This window comes from Echinops telfairi, unplaced genomic scaffold (assembly GCF_000313985.2).
Source record: "Echinops telfairi isolate 266 unplaced genomic scaffold, ASM31398v2 ScPeMD7_7410;HRSCAF=8448, whole genome shotgun sequence".
NCBI classification, from domain to species: Eukaryota; Metazoa; Chordata; class Mammalia; order Afrosoricida; family Tenrecidae; genus Echinops; species Echinops telfairi.
The window spans coordinates 14598963-14616151 of record NW_022111310.1 but is presented as its reverse complement, the minus strand read 5'-3'; the positions used below and the strand labels follow the sequence as shown (position 1 = coordinate 14616151).

The 17189-nt window shown below is 42.5% G+C and overlaps 1 protein-coding gene across 5 annotated transcripts in view; it reads right to left on the bottom strand.

Moving 5' to 3' along the window:
- Positions 1 to 17189, bottom strand: part of MUSK (muscle associated receptor tyrosine kinase) — a 104405-nt gene that overhangs the window by 14541 nt on the left and 72675 nt on the right. For 2 of the 5 annotated variants that reach the window (XM_004710952.2, XM_004710954.2), the window contains 3 exons: positions 9994 to 10000; positions 6903 to 7166; positions 1398 to 1573 (listed from right to left, as the gene is read on the bottom strand). In XM_004710952.2, coding sequence (XP_004711009.1) covers positions 1398 to 1573; positions 6903 to 7166; positions 9994 to 10000 — 447 coding nt within the window. Of the gene's footprint in view, positions 1 to 704; positions 729 to 1397; positions 1574 to 6902; positions 7167 to 9993; positions 10001 to 17189 lie in introns of all 5 variants that reach the window. The other 3 variants (XM_004710955.3, XM_004710956.3, XM_004710953.3) reach the window with 2 other exon arrangements.

The following is a 17189-nucleotide window of genomic DNA, read 5'->3' as shown; positions in this document are numbered from 1 at the left end:
TTAGGCCCGGAATAGGTCTAACCGCAAGTGAACATGACTTAGGACTTAGACCTCTCAACCCAAGAGTCATTAACAGACACGAAAGCACTTTTCTCACTTCACTCTGAAGACTTCTGCCTTTCGCTAGTTTAAAGCACTAGACGATACAAGTCAGTTGCTGAGACATTCTTTTCCAGCAGTTTTCTTGAATTCTTTCCTAAAGATGTTGAGATGATGTTTTACCAACCATTGGATTCGAACGTTATACCGGAAATTAGCTGTGTTAACAACTACCCTTCCCCAAAAAAGATCTGTTCTATAACTGAAGACCACGATGGTCTCAGGGAAGAAATAAACATTTACTTCTTATTCTAGAAATAATTAGATGCTGTCAAATTCATGAATGCACAAGTCATAAGGTGACCTTGTGAATTGGCTTGTTTTAGCTGAGCGACACAAAAGGTAACATGGACTGATAACCTTGAGGTAGGCGATGTTGATTGCAGCAGCCATCGCTACAAAGCCTGCCTTCCGTGGCCTATTTAGAAGCTATAAGCTGAGACCTCCCACATACCTCCTCTTCGTCTACCTAGGATGAGTACTGTTGAAGGCTGACTGAGGCCAGGCGTTCTGTCCAGGACACCATGAAGTCTGACAGTGAATATGCATGCATGAGTCCGACGACATACACATAAGGTTCCAAGGCCACACACAACATTACTTACTTGTTAAGTTTTCTTTTTTATAATCTGAGGGGGAAAGGATAAAAATTTGTTTTAAATGATCATCCAGACATCATATATATTTTGCGAGAGAGTGCTTAGAAACGCAAGCTCTCTTTCAGCTCTTTAATCTACTGCAACTGGGAGACATTCTGTGCATTTTCGAATGTGAAAGGCTTGCTGCTTTGAAAATAAGGCAGCTGTTAGGAGAACCACACAGGCCCTGATGGGTGAAAGTCATTAAAGCAGCAGCATGCTGCTGTTTTTTGTTTGGGGAGGTCAGCAGTTTCCACCATGTGGCTTATTTTCACATGCTTAAAAGTTCTGCTGCACTGCTTAAGAAAGAGGACTTTATCCCTTTATGCGCGTCTGTGACAAAATGTGGGATGTTCTTCGCCATCTTGCTGTACGTTCCAGAAAATGTTGTAAGCCCTCAAAAGTACTCCGTGGAACAAAGTAAGATCTCAAGCAGCAGATCGAGGTGCTCTGTAATTTATTTTAGAACAAATGAAATTGTTCTAAATTGGGCTAACCAGTGCAATTTGGGTAGCATTACGATTTCTGCTGTTAGGCATGTAAGGAGGTAAGAGCGCACACAAAAATGTTAGCATTTTGGAGCTTTAAGCTCCCACCCGAACTTCTTCCAAATAGTGCATTTCTCTTAGCCTCCCACGTCTTGTAAAAGTGATTTGTTACCTAAATATGGCAGTCGAGTACAGGCCATGGGGTCCCAGTGCATGCTGGGAAGCTTGCTGCATTCTGGCCAGGAGAGCAGATGCCTCCCGGGTCTGTGGAGTCCTCTGTGGGTCTTTGCTTCGATTGCCAGCCATTCTTCCGCACAGAAGAGCTCCTTCACGGCCAGGCAGTACTCTCTAAAAATTGTGGGAGAGAACAAAACTTGCTGATTTGTAGCCACATGTATGGTGAAGCCTAAATTCTGTATTTTCAAAATATCATAGTACATAATCTCTTTTACTCAGTCACTTGGGGTTGCTATGAGCAGAAGACTGACTCTACAGCAGGCGCCCTCCAATGATGGCCTGCGGGCCACATGCGGCCCGCCGAGGACATTTATCCGGCCCGCTGGGTGTTTTTGCTCCTTTTGTTTTTTTACTTCAAAATAAGATATGTGCAGTGTGCATAGGAATTTGTTTATAGTTTGTTTTTTTTTAACTCTAGTCCAGTCCTCCAACGGGTTTGAGGGACAGTGAACTGGCCCCCTGTTTAAAAAGTTTGAGGACCCCTGCTCTAGAGCACCTAACAGAGTGGATCTCCTCCACAGGAGTTTCTTGGCTGTAATGTCAGTGAAATAGATCACCAGCTCTTCTTTTCTGCAGTACAAGTCAAATGTACAAATCAAAAGAATGTTGAATATAGATTGCAAGATAAAATTTTAAAAACCAAGTATGGAGGATTCAGTAACATTGAGCTGATTTATCAATGCTCGTGGAAGCAGCAGTCATGAAATCAAACAATGCATTGTACTGGGTAGATCTGCTGCACAAAACCTGTTTAAAATGTTGAAAAGCAGGATGTTACTTTGAGGACTCAGGTGAGCTGGATCCAAGATTAGATATGTTTGATCACCTCATATGCACGTGAAATTTAGACATTAAATACAGAAGATCAAAGAAGAATTGATGCACTTGAACTATGGTGCTGGTGAAGAATAGTCAAAGTCCAGTGGACTGCCAAGAGAACAAACAAATCTGTATTGGTAGAAATACAGCAAGAATACACCTTAGAGGCAAGGATGTTTCGACTTTGTCTCATGCACATTGTCCCTGAAAAAGGACAGTAATGACCTTGGTAAAGTAGAGGGGCAGGGGACAAAAGGAAGATCCTAGACCAGATGGATTGACACCGCGGCTGCAGTGAAAGACGCAAACATGAGAAGAACAACTCTGACGATGGTGCAAGACTGGGCAGCGTTTCGTTCTGCTGTAAACAGGGTCACTATGAGCGTCGAAACTGAGTGGACAGCACCTGACAACCAGACAACAATGCTGAGCACCCTAGTCAAACAATTTGAAGACCATGAACAGAAAGTCAAACAAGAGATCAAAAGTTGCCGAGCACCATTGAGATGTAAATTTCTTTCTTTGTGATGATGAAATACTTCCTATTTATTTATACATTGGACTTGCATGGGATATGTGATCATAAAATCATAGTGACTATCGCCTAGGAGAAAGCAGAAAAATATCTTTCTCCCCTGTTCTAATTCATCTCAAACAAGTGACATTGGAACTAGTTTGTCCCTGGAGCTCACTCTCTGAGCATGATGACCAAATAAGCGGCCACCACAAATTGCATTAGCAGTGATAGTAACATTGAGAGAGACTCTGTCTTCACACTCTGGCTGATGACCTTTTATTTACCACTCACCCGTTACTTTCTAGTTAGACGATTGTCATTACTGAGTAGCACCTCAAACAAATAATTTTGGAGGATCAAAAAGGAACCCAAGAAATGGAAATCTAATTAAAGAATAGCATTTGACTGTTTCTTAAAGAATCAATATTTCCTAATCTACAGTGACAAAGTTTTTTTATTATTATTAAATACTTTTATTGGGGGCTCTCACATCTCTTATCATAATCCATACATTCATCCATTGTGTCAAGCACATTTGCACATATGCCGTCATCATCATTTTCAAAGCAGTCTCTTCCCCCTTCAGCCCCTGAGAGCAGCTCCCCATTTCTTCCCCCTCCCTCCCCTCCTTGCCCTCCCTCACAAAACCCTGATAAGTTATAAAGTTTTATTTTCATATCTAACATCATCCCCCATTGCCCCTCACCCTTTTTCCACTGTTCACCCCACTGGGAGGGGGTTCTAGGTTGATCCTTGTGATCGATTCCCTTTTTCTCCCCCCACCTTCCCTTATCCTCCTGGTATCTGTACTCTCATTGTTGGCCCTGAGGGGTTTAACTATCCTGGATTCCCTCTGTTGTGGGCCCTGTAGCAGCGTGCATGTTCTGGTCTAATCCGATTTGTAAGGTAGAATTGAGGTCATGATAGTGGGGGGAAGGAAGCACCAAAGAACTAGAGAAAAGTTGTGTGTTTCATCAGTGCTACACTGCTCCCTGACTGGCTCGTCTCTTCCCTGTGACCCCTCTGTGAGGGAACATCCAATTGTGTACAGATGGGCATTGGGTCTCCACTCCATGCTTCCTCCCCCCACTCACATTGGGTATGATTTTGTTCTGGGTCTTAGATGCCCGATACCTGATTCCATTGACACCTCATGATCACACAGGCTGGTGTGCTTTTTCCATGTGGGCTTTGTTGCTTCTGTGCTAGATGGCCTCTTGTTTATCTTCAGTCCTTTAAGACCCCAGATGCTATATCTTTTGATAGCTGGGCACCATCAGCTTTCCTTACCACATTTGCTTATGCACCTGCTTTGTCTCCAGCAATTGTGTCGGGAAAGTGAGCATTGTGGAATGCCAGATTATTAGAACAAAGTGTTTTTGTGTTGAGGGAGTACTTGAGGCCCAATGTCCATCTGCAACCTTAATTCTTAACATGTAGATATGAGTACATAGTTCTATTCCCCTCTCATTATATATATATATATATATACACATATATTTACATATGTAAATGCCTGTATTTAGACCTCTATAAATGTCCTTCACCTCCTGATTATTTCTTCTATTTCCGTTTACTTTCCTCTTGTCCCACCATCATGTTTGGCCTTCATTCGGGTTTAGTAATTCCTCGATGCTACATTACCCTTGATTAAGCCCCAGTAGGCATCCTATGCCCTTCTCTCCATTGATTTCAGTTTACTTGTTGTTCCCTTGTCCCTGGGTTTGTTCCCCTCCCTGCCTTCCTTTCTCCCGTATCCCCCTGGAACCATTGGTCCCATTCTTTTCACCTCTGAATTGTTTATCCAAGACACAGTGTTACTTCTCTCACCTATTCTCTTCACAGTCCTCTTCATGGCAAGGGTTTTAGGCTTTGTTTCTCCTCTTTCCCATCTTACTCCCTCAAATCTAGAATCCTTAGAAAGAAGTTTACATGTTGTCAAGAAAGTATGAAGATGGTAATGAAAAAATAAATTCAAGCTGCAAAAAAACAAGACTTCAGAAATTGATGAATACCAACTGAGATATTCCAACACATGCATAGAATGTCAAAAGTGCTCACTTGTTTATTCCTAGAAAGTTAGAAGACAGCTATCTGACCAACTGACAGGACAAGATCCATATTGTTGTCCATTCCAAAGAAAGATGACCCAACAAAGTACAGAAATCATCAAACATATCATTAATAGCACAAAAGTAAAATGATCACTACTTAAAAACCAGTTGCAGCAGGATATCACCTTCCTAAATTTCAAGCCAGAAGACGTGGAACACGAGATCTCATTATTAATGTCAAATGGATCTTGGAAGAAAGCACAGAATACCAGAGAGATATTTATTTAAGCAATACCCCCAAATAAATACTTTTGGGGATATGAAGACATTTAATTGTGTGTGTCATAGTAAATTATGGATAACGTTGTGAAGACTGGGAATTCCAGAGCACTTCATTGTGTTCCTCAGGAACCTGAGCATAGACTAAGAGGCAGTCATTGGAACAGAACCAGGGCACACTGCCTGATTGAAAGTCAGAAAAGGGGTGGGTCAGTACTGTCCCCTTTCACTGTCATTATTCAAGCTGAATACTGGACAGAAAATCTGAGAGGCTTGACTCTAAAGAAGATCAGAACATCAGGATTAGAAGACCCATCAACAACCTATAATATGCAGAGGATACAATGTTGCTTAGTGAAAGTAAAGAACATTTGACGTACTTTGGATGAAAATCAAAGAGTACGTCCAGCGTGGGTTACGCGGTCCGCATAAAGGAGAGAAACACCTTCACAGTTGGATTAATGACTAGGAATCGGCTTGCTGGAAGTGAGTTTGGTTGGGGCTTGGATCGTGCTAAATGAAGAGAAGACGGAAGTTGTTAAGGATTTCGTTTTACATGCACAATCATTGTCCACGGCAACAGCCAATCTGATGGCATTTTACACTGGGGTAAATTCTGCTGAAAAAGGACCTCTTTCAAGAGCAAAGATGTCACTTTGAGGTAAAAAATGCACCTGGCCCAAGCCGTAGTATTTTCAGTCACCTAATAGACATGGGAAAGGCGGACAAGGAATAAGGAACACTGAAGAAAAATGATGCTTTTGAATGATGGTGTTGGCAATGAATATTAAATAGACCACCGATTGCCAGAAAAAGGAACAAGCCTGTCTCGGAAGACGTGTCGTCTCTGTCGCACGTACTTGGGATGCGCTGTGTGAGGGGGAAGATCCTGGGGAAGACCACCACGCTCCATAAAGTAGAGGGTGTATGAAGACGAGAAACCCCCTCATCAGAGTGAACCGGCCCAGCGGCTCCATCAATGAGCTCACACAGAGCAGCGATTGTGAGGGTGGCACAGGACTTGACATCGTTTCATGCCGCTGTCCGAGGGTTTGCTAAGGGTCAGAATTGACTCAGTGGCACCTGACAACAGCCGTACGCTTCAATCCTGTCACCTTTGCATTTTGAAGACAAGGAAACTGACATTTTTTGCATTGAGGAAGCAGCACCCGCATGTAAATTTTGCTCTATTTGGCTCAGAATCAAACGACTTGCTATGTTTTCTACCATTAGAAGTACATTAAGGCAACGATAACGATTGAACAAGGATTTATGAAGTTCAATGTTTAATGGAGATGCCGATTCACCATACATTTCTCCAAAAGCAACGAGGGAAGATCATTAAGGTTGGCATATTAGATGGAATTTATTTACTTAAAACGTAATATTCTGAAATGCTAACCATGAATTCATAATTATGAAAAATAATGCTGAACTAATTAAAAGACTGCATGCATTTCTCTTGTTTCTTTTAATTTTGACTTAATGGGTCCATATTAGTTTAAGACTTTAGTTTTTGTTAGAAAACAGAGGCATTGACAAAGATGACAGCCGAATGAACAATAACAAGAATAATGTACCTTTCATGCTATTTTAGAGGAAACTCAATGCCCTATCTGGGGTATCATCTATGACTTCTATATGGCAGGAATTTTGTCCAATCATAGTACCTCTTATTTTAGACAGAAGCCTGTCCTGGTGACATGATACTTTCTTTTGGAAACTGCACTTGTTTGCAGACAGACAAACATTTAGTTTAGTTTTGTCTTACCTGCAAATGGGCTTAGGAGTCGGTGCCATTCCGGGGTTGCAGCCTCGGAAGATGTGGCTGCACAAGAGAGCCTCGGCAGCTCGCCTGCAGAACGGGCTCACTGCTTTCAGCTCATTCCAGCCAGTGTGAACCAGCAGCTCTTGGGCCTCCTCAGGGTCCGCGTAGGAGGTGTTGAAGAAGACAACAGCATCTTTGGCTAGGATGCTGTTGCACACCTCCCCTCGGTACTGGGCGCAGTAACCTTTGTTATCTTTCTGCGGTTTACTGAAAGAAGCAATGAAGGACAGTGCCAATCACGTGACAGTTCTTGGCATCCAGTCTGCTTTTTTTTTTTCTCTTCACTTTCCACTCTGCATCGCAGAAATGGGAGAAAACTATCCTAGTAAATGGTTGAACTAATACAATCGAACAGTGTCTTCATTTCCAACTGCCATAATCATAGCTAGCTACTCCAGAGGGCTATTGGAAATTATCATGGACTAAATAGATTGGGGTATATTTATTATTTATATATACTTTATATATACATTATTTATAATTTATGTTATAAATGGAATGTGACTACTCTGTATTAGCTTTCCGTGTTTTCTGTGATGTTCTTGGGAGCACGGAGGGTTGGAGTTGGTAGCCCATCTGTGCTTGAATTTTACCTCTTCAAGGAAAGGGATATGCAGGGGACGGAGGGGTGGGCGGTGGAGGGGACACAAACCAGACTGGTCACTATTTAGCTTCAAACAATTCTCTTTCCCTTGTATGCCTCCTCTTTTGCAAAGACTTGTCACCCTCAGCTTCAACTCAGTGATTACATTTTAGAGGCAAGGCAAGGAAGTGGATGATCATTTTGTTCCGCAGCCTCTTAAACAACAACAAAAAAGGGATTCCCAGAAAGCACCGGGGAATGAGATGAATACAAAGATTTTCCAGAATTCTTCGCTGTGAGAGTGAGATCCGTCCCCATCTGCGTTTCAGTGGGTGCGGCCTGGGGACTGCCATGCAGCAACACTAGCAGCGGCTGGTCGCATCGCCCATTCCAAGAGTGGGGCAGAGGTCACAGGGGTCTGCTCCCAGCACGCCGCCTTGTTTGGGAGGATCGGCTATAACTATCTCCTAAAAATGCTAGCTAATATCGGAGATGGAGCCAGTCTGTCCCTACCCTCCTGACAAACGGGGCCTGGAGGACTTCATTTTCTGTAAAAGTTTATCTCTGCAGAGGTCACCAGGATGACTGGATCCCTCAGTTCCCCTTTTAAACTTCTTTTAAAACAGACAACTCTCCTTGGCAAGACAGCATTGAAAGAATGTCAATACAAGTTATTCTTTTTCTGTACACCCTTTACACTTCCCCCTTCATTTAAAAATGTAGGAGTACCAGTCACCTCCAGTCGACATTTCAAAGTGCTCTTGGGTTCTAGGAGGGAGAAGTCGATTGCTTTGGAACACATAACGTTGTCCATGGGTAATCCGGATGTGTGCCATGACACCTCTTCACATGCTGCTTTGCCTCTTTACCTGCCGCCAGCGGACTCATCTGATAGCTCTACCTTTCACTGAGGATGGACAGGCCCTCCCTTCCATATCCACGATTCCGTACTTGGCTTGGCCCTGCCCAGAGGTACCTTGGAAGATAGGCCTAGAGACTGCTTAGGAAAGGTCCTGGCCTTCAAAGTCCTATGGAGCCCCGTTCTGTCCTGTAGTCTGGGGGTCCTCCTGAGCTCACGACTGGATTGTCTGGTTGCCTTCCCTCCCCTATAGGGTGAGGAGTGTATGTAATGTTCTTTGCCTCTTTTTAAAATATAAAGCCAGCAACCGAGTGGGTCATTCAAGCTGTCAGGTATGTAAAGAAAACAGGTGAGTGCGCTAAATCATGTGTGAACGAAAGGTGCCCTTGGTCTTCATTTGTGTTTAATGTATAGAACATTTATGCCGCACATCACTTCAGGAAATATTCCATTACCCTGTCGTCAGTAAGGGTTGGGATCCTGTCTGTGACTGGGACAGCCACATAAGTCTCAGTAGCGATCCATTGGGTGCATGCATGTATTAAAGGGATATGGGTTCGAACACGATGAGAATAAGCTATGCCGTTTTCTATGGCAAAAAATTATTTTCAAAAATTTTGACTCAGTCAATAGCTGGGTTCTTGAACCTTTTTACCGGGTGTGCTGGCTGGAAGGGCACTTTCATACCCTAGTTGATGAATCTGGCTGCTGGCATGCATCTACCTAAACTCTGACGGAAACCTGGTCATTTCGGAGTGGTGCAGCCCTGGGGGATCCTTCAGGTTCTTTCTATGCAAAATGGGGAGGGGCTATGACCAAACCTACTGCCATTCAGTTGATTTTGACCCCAGTGACATGCCAGCATTTCCTCCACTGTGAACCTGTCCAGGAGCAAAGAGCTTCATCTTTTCCCCCTGGAGTGTGGGTGGTGGGCTGGAACCACTGACCAACACTGGCTGAAAACACCACCAGGACAATTCTTGCCTAAAGCAGTGTCTTAAATATTCAAATCAGAAACGTGGGGTCATAAAGGTCAAATCAAACTCAGCTGCTGTGATCATTAATTACTCTTATTGTGTCCTCCTGAACTCAGTTTCCTCATCTGTCAAGTAGAGACAAATAGTAATCACATGAATAGCAGTTTTGTTAAAGTAAAATGTAATAGTGTCCTGCAAATAAAACACTAAGCTTAAAAATGTTATAGTCAAAGGTGTTGCTGTCTCTCTAGGAGAGAGGCCGTGAGGGCCCGTGCTGAGATCCCTGCTCGCGCTCATTCACTAGCTGTGCACGCTAGTTGTGCTCTTTCATCCCCGGAGACTCTTAGCTTCTCGTCTGTAAAGGAGGGATCCCAGTACCCTTTTTAAGGATAAAGTTAATTAATGTATGTAAATCTTTGCGCACAGTGCCTATTCCCTGTTAAGAAGCCAATAGCTGTTTTCTGTCTTCACCCTCAGTCTCATCGTGATCTGGCAAGAGTATTAAAAGGATTATAAATTAGAACTATTCTAAATTATGACAGTGGTAATTAGTAGACACACAAGCAGCAGAAATGTCAAACAAGACAAAACATTGATATGATAACAGCATCTTACCTCCACTCTATTCACAGGAAAGGAAGTTCCCACCGAAAATCAAATTAAAGGGAAAAGAAAAGGACGTTAGTGCATTTTCATCTTATGGTTAGAAGGAGATCGTTTTTACTTAATCTATCTTTAAATAGAAACCTTGGTGGTAGAGAGGTCACTCTTTGGACTGCTAAGTGCAAGCAAGGTTGGTGGTTTGAATTCACCAGCTGCTCCACCAGGAAAAATTGAGGTTTTCTGCTCCCACAAAGACTGACAACCTTGGAAACCCACAGGGGCAGCTCTACACTCTCTGATATGGTGGCTATGAATTGGAATTGTCTCAATGATAGTGTATTTGGCTTGAGTTTTTTCATCTTTAAGTTGCTGAACAATTCCCTGCTTTAGCTAGTAGACGAGATGCCGCATGAATGGGCACATCCGGGGAGACCAAGAAAATGCTGACTGTCTCCAGAACTATTCTTCTTGACAAGCATGTCATTTTCAAGCCAAGTCAAGCATAAGAATTAATAGCCATATTTAGTAATGATCTGCTTGGGTTGACCCGAGTCTGAATCAAGTTAGTGGCAATATGTTGGTTGTTTTTCTTGGGTCACCATCTTTGAGTCCCTGGGTGGTGCAAATGGTTCACATGCTAGGTTGGAAGTTCTAGTTCACCCAGAGACACCTCCAGGAAAAGGTCTAGGGATCTAATCAACCAATCAATCATTGAAAACCCTATGCAGCTCAGTTCTACTGATATACCTTACCATTAGTAGGAGCTGAAATCATGGCAACTGGTTAGTCACCATCTTGCAATTCTTAGTATTATTCAACAAGGTGCTCCATTGAACTCCTCCAATTATGTAGCAGGTAACAGCAAGGCTGTTACCACAGAAGTAACACAGATACTGAGTAGACTGTGCCTTGCCTCTGGAGCGTCACGTGGCTCCCAACACAAATGGCCCCATTCAGCTCTCCTGAGGCCTGTGAACCCTTGGAAGGGTGTGAGGTGACAAGGAGTTAGGAATTACTATATCTTCGTTTTTGTATAAAATCCCAAACTCCAACTCCATTGCTGTCAAGTCATTCTGAATCATAGCAACCATACAGGACAGAGCCCAACTACCCAGAGGGTTTCCATGGGCTACAAGCATTTATGGAAGCAGACTGCCACTTCTTTCTGCCTCGGAGGGAGGGCAGTGGATTCAACAGCTGCTGTTTTGGCTAGCAGCTGAGAGCTTAACCTCAGGCCGTCAGGGATTTCTTTTTTTTTATAAGAGGTTTAAAACTTCCAAGGGCTCGAGTAGAAAGAAAATGTTTTGAAAATGATGATGGCAACATATGTACAAATGTGCTTGACACAATGGATGTAGTTATGGATTGTGATAAGAGCTGTAAGAGCCCCCAATAAAATGATTTAAAAAAACAAACAAACAACTTCAGGCATGACCACATTTTTTGTGATTTAGTTCCCTGTGGGCCATCTCATCCTCAGTGTAAAAAAAAAAAAGCTAAGTCTTCTGTAAAACTAATTTCTCCTCTTAGAATTTCCTGTCATGCTGAAGCATAACTACTTTAGAAGATTTTAGATCCATTCGAGTATTTTCTTTTGGCAATGCTAAGGTTTTTAAAATTAATTCCTCCAGAGAGGAGTTAATATTGGAATATGATGGCTTTATATGTTTAATTGTTTCTTTTTTCTTTTTTTTCAAAATCAACACACACCCTCCCCCCAGACTGTTTTTAGAGCAGTTTCAGGTACTGTGGGGGTAGGGAGTCGGGGGAGAGTACAGAGTTAGCATATACTCGTTTCCCTCGACATACTATTTCTGCTATTAGTAGCGTCTTGCTTGTGTGTGATGTCTTTATTACCTTGCGGAACCAGTACTGATGCATTTGTATGGACTTTTCATTTGGTCAGCTTGCAGATGAGACTCAGAAACCAAGGGCATTGCTTTCATAAAGAGTAGAGATTCATCAAATTTGGGCAGAAAGGGAAAAGCTGTCACAAGTCATCAGTTATTCCCTTTCAACTGGCACTTCAGAATCATTTTTCAAAATAGTATGTTTCCTACTATTCATTCATATGGAAATGATGCATCAATTTTAGTTTAAACTATAAATTAGATATCTTCATATAACATAGAATGGAACTCAAATGAGGAACCCATTTCTCTTCATTGCATTAAAACAGCAATACCCCATTAAAAAATGGACTCCGAGTTAATTTAGTTATTACAAAATTTACATGGATACCTACACACATAGTTCCATAGCTCATAAACAAAAACACCAAGCCCACTGCCATTGAGCCCATTTCAACTCACACAGACTTTACAGGCCAGGGTCAAACTGGCCCATTAGTGTCCAAGGCTGTAAATCTTCACGGAGTAGACAACTCCTTCTCTTTCCTGTGTGGCAGCTGGTAGAGTCTGAATATTCACCTTGAGGTCAGGGGCCCAGTGCATAACCCACTAAATGCCAGCAGGGCTCCTGTATAACTCATAGTCGTTTATTTATTGAGAAAAACAGCCAGAAAGAGGTAAAACTATTCAAAAGCTAAAAAGATAATAGTTTATTTTTAAGAGAATAACTTCTTTCCTGCTAAATACTGTCTTTTCTACTAATTCTTGAAAACACAAAAGTGTAGAAAATATTAGGCCATATTACTTGGCAAGCATTTCATTTTAAATTCTGAACTCTGAACATGACTTGCCTGGGTCATGAGGATAACTGGTACATCAGACTAAATTGGGTATATTTGGCTTAGGCAATTGAGTCTTAGATGAACTGATTTTGGGTCAATTTATCTATGACAAAAATATTGTGTTCAATGTAAAGAAAAGCTAGCATTTTTCTTGTCTGTTTCAATCACTTGTTGCATGGACCTTATATGAGAGAGCTTCCAAACATTCATGGAAAATCTCATTATCTTTTCGTTCCATTTTTCCTCAAACATTTTGAAGCCCCTTGGTATTTATTATACTTTCTCTCTAGCACTTAGCACGCCCTCAGGAACCACGGGAAAGAATTATAGGAAACATATAAAAGCACACACACAGCTTGACATTTTCCCCAGGAAAGTCCAGAAGGGCGCTGTCAACTCATCGTTTGTTCTCATCAGTAAGCCCTGGAACCAGCTTAAGATTCTCAGCCTTCAAATAAAGGTGAGAGGGGACCTCAGTAAAACAACACAAACAGAAATGAGTGACTTCCCTATGTCCCTTCAGCCTTCAGTGATATATATGTATGTGCACGTGGTTACACAATGTTTAATAGACATTTGATGGGGGGAGGTCTAAGAATTCGGAACCAGGACTCAAAGCTGAATAAAGGGGGCATTTTAGTAGTCAGTGGTTTCTTTCTTCTTAAACCCCAAATATTATCTCGTACACCCCGTGGGGTGTTGTGCATTTTGAAACAGTTAAGTAGAACTTAAACAGCAAGGAGAGGGAGTTCCAATATATCCCTGCCTCCACACAGTGCCACCAACATCAAGTCAATTCTGACTCACAGTGCCCTTCAGGACAAGGTAGAGTTGTTCTGGTGGGTTTTCTGAAGCTGCGAATCTTTGTGAGAGTAGAACAGCTCATCTTTCTCCCTCTCAGTGACTGGAGGATTCTATCTGCTCATGAAGAATTTGTACAGGGACCAAGAGGCAATCCTTCCAACAGAGTAAGGCAATGCTGCATGGTCTAAACTGAGGAAAGGTGTCGTCAGGGCTGTATCCTCTTGCCACCTGTACAGTGAGCAAATAACTCACAAAGCTGGACTCTCCGAGGAAGAACATGGCATCAGAACTGGAGGAAGGCTTGTTAGCAACCTCCGATATGCAGATGACATGTATGGCTTGCTGAAAGTGAGGAGGACTTGAAGCCCCTCCTTATGAAGATCAAGGACTGGAGCCTTCAATGCGGATCACAACTCAATGTAAAGAACACCAAAAGCCTCCCAGCTGGACCAATCGGTAACATTAGGATAAATGGAGAAAAGATGAGAATTGTTCAGGACTTCATCTTGCTTGGACCCACAATTAATACTCAGAGAAGCAGCCATCAAGAGATTAAAGGATTTATTGCATTGGGGAAGCCGATGCACAAGATCTCTTTAAAGCATGGTAAAACAAGGATTCCACTCTGTGGGCTAAGGTGCACCTTAACCCAGGCCATGGTATTCTCCATTGCTCGATCTGCATGAGAAAGCAGGACATTGAATAAGGAGGCCCAAAGAAGAACTCATGCATTTGAATTAAAGTCTTGGTGAAGAATATTGAAAGTAACATGGGCTGCCAAAGAACCAAGAAATCTGGCTGGCAAGAAGTACAGCCAGAAGATTCCTTTTAGCCGTGGGGATGGCGAGCCTTCTTCTCACTACTTTGGATGTGATATCCCCAGAGGCCAGTGGCTGGAGAAGGACAGCCTACTTGGCAAAGTAGAAGGGCCGTGAACGAGAGGGACTGAGTGACACTGTGGCTGAGACAACGGGCTCCAACATAAGAACAATTGTGAGAATGGTGTCGGCGCAGGCAGTCATGCCTTCCATTGTACAAAGGGTCATTAGGAGTCAGAATTGACCCAACAACACCTAACTAGCAATCCGGTGCCTGGTCTGTAGTAGATGGTCACTTTGTCACTAACTGTTGAATGACTAAAGATATGAATAATGGCTGAATGCTCCGCGTGTAATTAATTATTATCTCTCTTGTGTATTATTGTGACGAAAAAGAGAAGGAAAAAAAGAATGAACGTTTGAGAAGGGCTAGCGTTGAAAAGTCCCTGAAGCAAAAATGAAGACCAGTGCCTTCCTCCTATTGTCATCACTACTTGAAATATCCATGTGTAATAAAGTAACTTTCTTCTACCACATTATTTTATATATTCATGTAGCCTGGGTTTTTTTTTTTTAATAGCATTAAATTCCAAAGAGAATCACAAACATTTGCATCTGAGATTATTAAAAAGTGGCTGATCTGGCCCTGTTGCTCCAAATTTTCAACCCAGCTTGAATTATTCTCTTTTTCCGCCACTCCGCCCCAAACCTGGCTCCAGTGTGTATAGGTGGAAGAATACAGGGAACAAAATATGTTCTAAATCAGCGGTTCTCAACCTGTGGGTCGTGACCCCCTTGGGGTCAAACGACCCTTTTACGAGGGTTGCGTGATTCATAACAGTAGCAAAATTACAGTTAGGAAGTAATAACGAAAATAATTTTATGGTTGGGGGTTATCACAACATGAGGAACTGTATTAAAGAGTCGTGGTATTAGGACGGTTGACAACCACTGTTCTAAATTGTTGGCTAGTTATGGGAGGGGTACGTTAACTTTTGTGTAGGAGGAAGTGACACTATTTTCCATGTCCATTCCCACCCAAGAAATAGTTCTGGTGACAACAAGGGGAGGCTAGGATTTAAACATGTCACTGTTGAGTCAGATACCTGTGCCAGGTGTCTGATATTTGAGTGGGCATTGTGTTGCCAAGGTAAATGTTGAGAGGCTATAGGGCAGGGAGAGGGGACTCAGCATTGGAGCTCCCTAGCATTTATACCGCTTGAACAAGTGGTTTGTTTTCTTATGAGTCAAGTGGACATTATGGGAGGTAACTATGGTAGTTGCATAATCTTGTGTCAACTTGAGGATATTAAGAGCAAAGGGGTGGAGTCTGGCCTGTCATTCAGGTCACAGCCTGATGATGCCTCCTTGTAGGCATGGCCTTCTCATGAGGATTCTGGGAACATCCTCTCTTTCTCCCTGGGGGTGGGCCATACTCTCTCTCTCTGCTTCACCTTCCTGGTTAGGAGACACACTCGGGGAGCGGAGGAGCCATGTGGAGCCCGGAGCCAGTGCTGAGATGGTTCCACCACCATTGGATCCACAAGACTTTTTACACACTGGCCTGTGATCTTCCTGCATTTGGCATCATTGCATGGGACTGCATGAGTCTGAAGAGGGATGTGTGGACTAATATTGGACTTATGAGCTAATACCAAGCTTATGGATGTGATCTGCACTGGGCTGGGATGTTTTCTTGATATACAATCTCTTTGATCTGAAGGTATTATATATATGAATGTCTGGATATGTTTCCCTAGTCAACCCAGTCTAATACAGTAGCTAAGTAAACAAGGTCTGTCCAGCAGGCAATAGCACCCAACAGGAAGATCCTCCCCAAACTGAGCAAGATGTGAGGTTGCAGGAATGAAAGGGTCAAATGGTACAGCTCTTGTATCTCAGAAAATGTGTGTGCCGTAAAGAAGCTTCTGAAGAACTCTCCAAAGAAATCTTCAGTCACATGAGAGAGCCGAGGGTTACACGCCTAAACACAGAGGCATTCATAACTCATTAGGGTGTTAAAAGTCTGGACTTTTGGAGCCTGCTGAGTTTAAATACTGACTGTGCCATTACTCGTTGTGTGAGTTTGGACATCTCTCTGTGCATTGTGTTTTAGTTCTATCATCTGTAAGATGAGAGTCATAAAAGTACCCACCTCAAGGAATTGTGAAGATTAAACACATTTATATATGTAAAGCACTAATAATGAAGCCGTAATAACAGTATTTGCTATGTGTCAAAGAAGCAATAAGAATCCATAGAAAATGACCAAAATACTCCTTCCCTTCAACATACCAGAGAATCTAGCGAGGAAGGGGAAGAGGTGGGGTGCATCACAATAACAAGCCCATGTTCCCTCTGTCCCCCAAGTACCGGGTGAGAGCTGATGTACCATGCATTAATGTCAAGTGATTGTGTTGTAGTTGCCACAGTTGATTCTGACTCATGGTGACCCCAAGTGTGCAGCGTAGTGGAACTGCTCAGTGTCTGGAAAGGAAGACGGGCTGGCAGTGGGGAGAATGAAGCAGATGCCATTTAAATTAGGCCAGAGAGTCAAGTTTTAAACAACATTGGATTGTGGTGCTCGATCTCTAAACACTGGAAATGATAGAATCTTAAGAATTTGTAAGCACGACAAGGAGATCCTACAAAGCATAATTCCCCAAATACCCAGTGAATGGAGAAACAGAAAACTTCTCTCTCTCTCTCTCTCTCTCTCTCCCCCTTCCCCCCCATCAAGTTTAGAATGTTCAATACATTGATTACACATGCAATCTCAGATCGGTTATATCTCTGGTTCTTATTTAATTTGATTTGTGAGCCAGTCAAAGTTACTCTGTAACCCACAATGGGCATTTTCTTTCTTTTTTTTTTTTTTTTGTTAGTCCCAAACT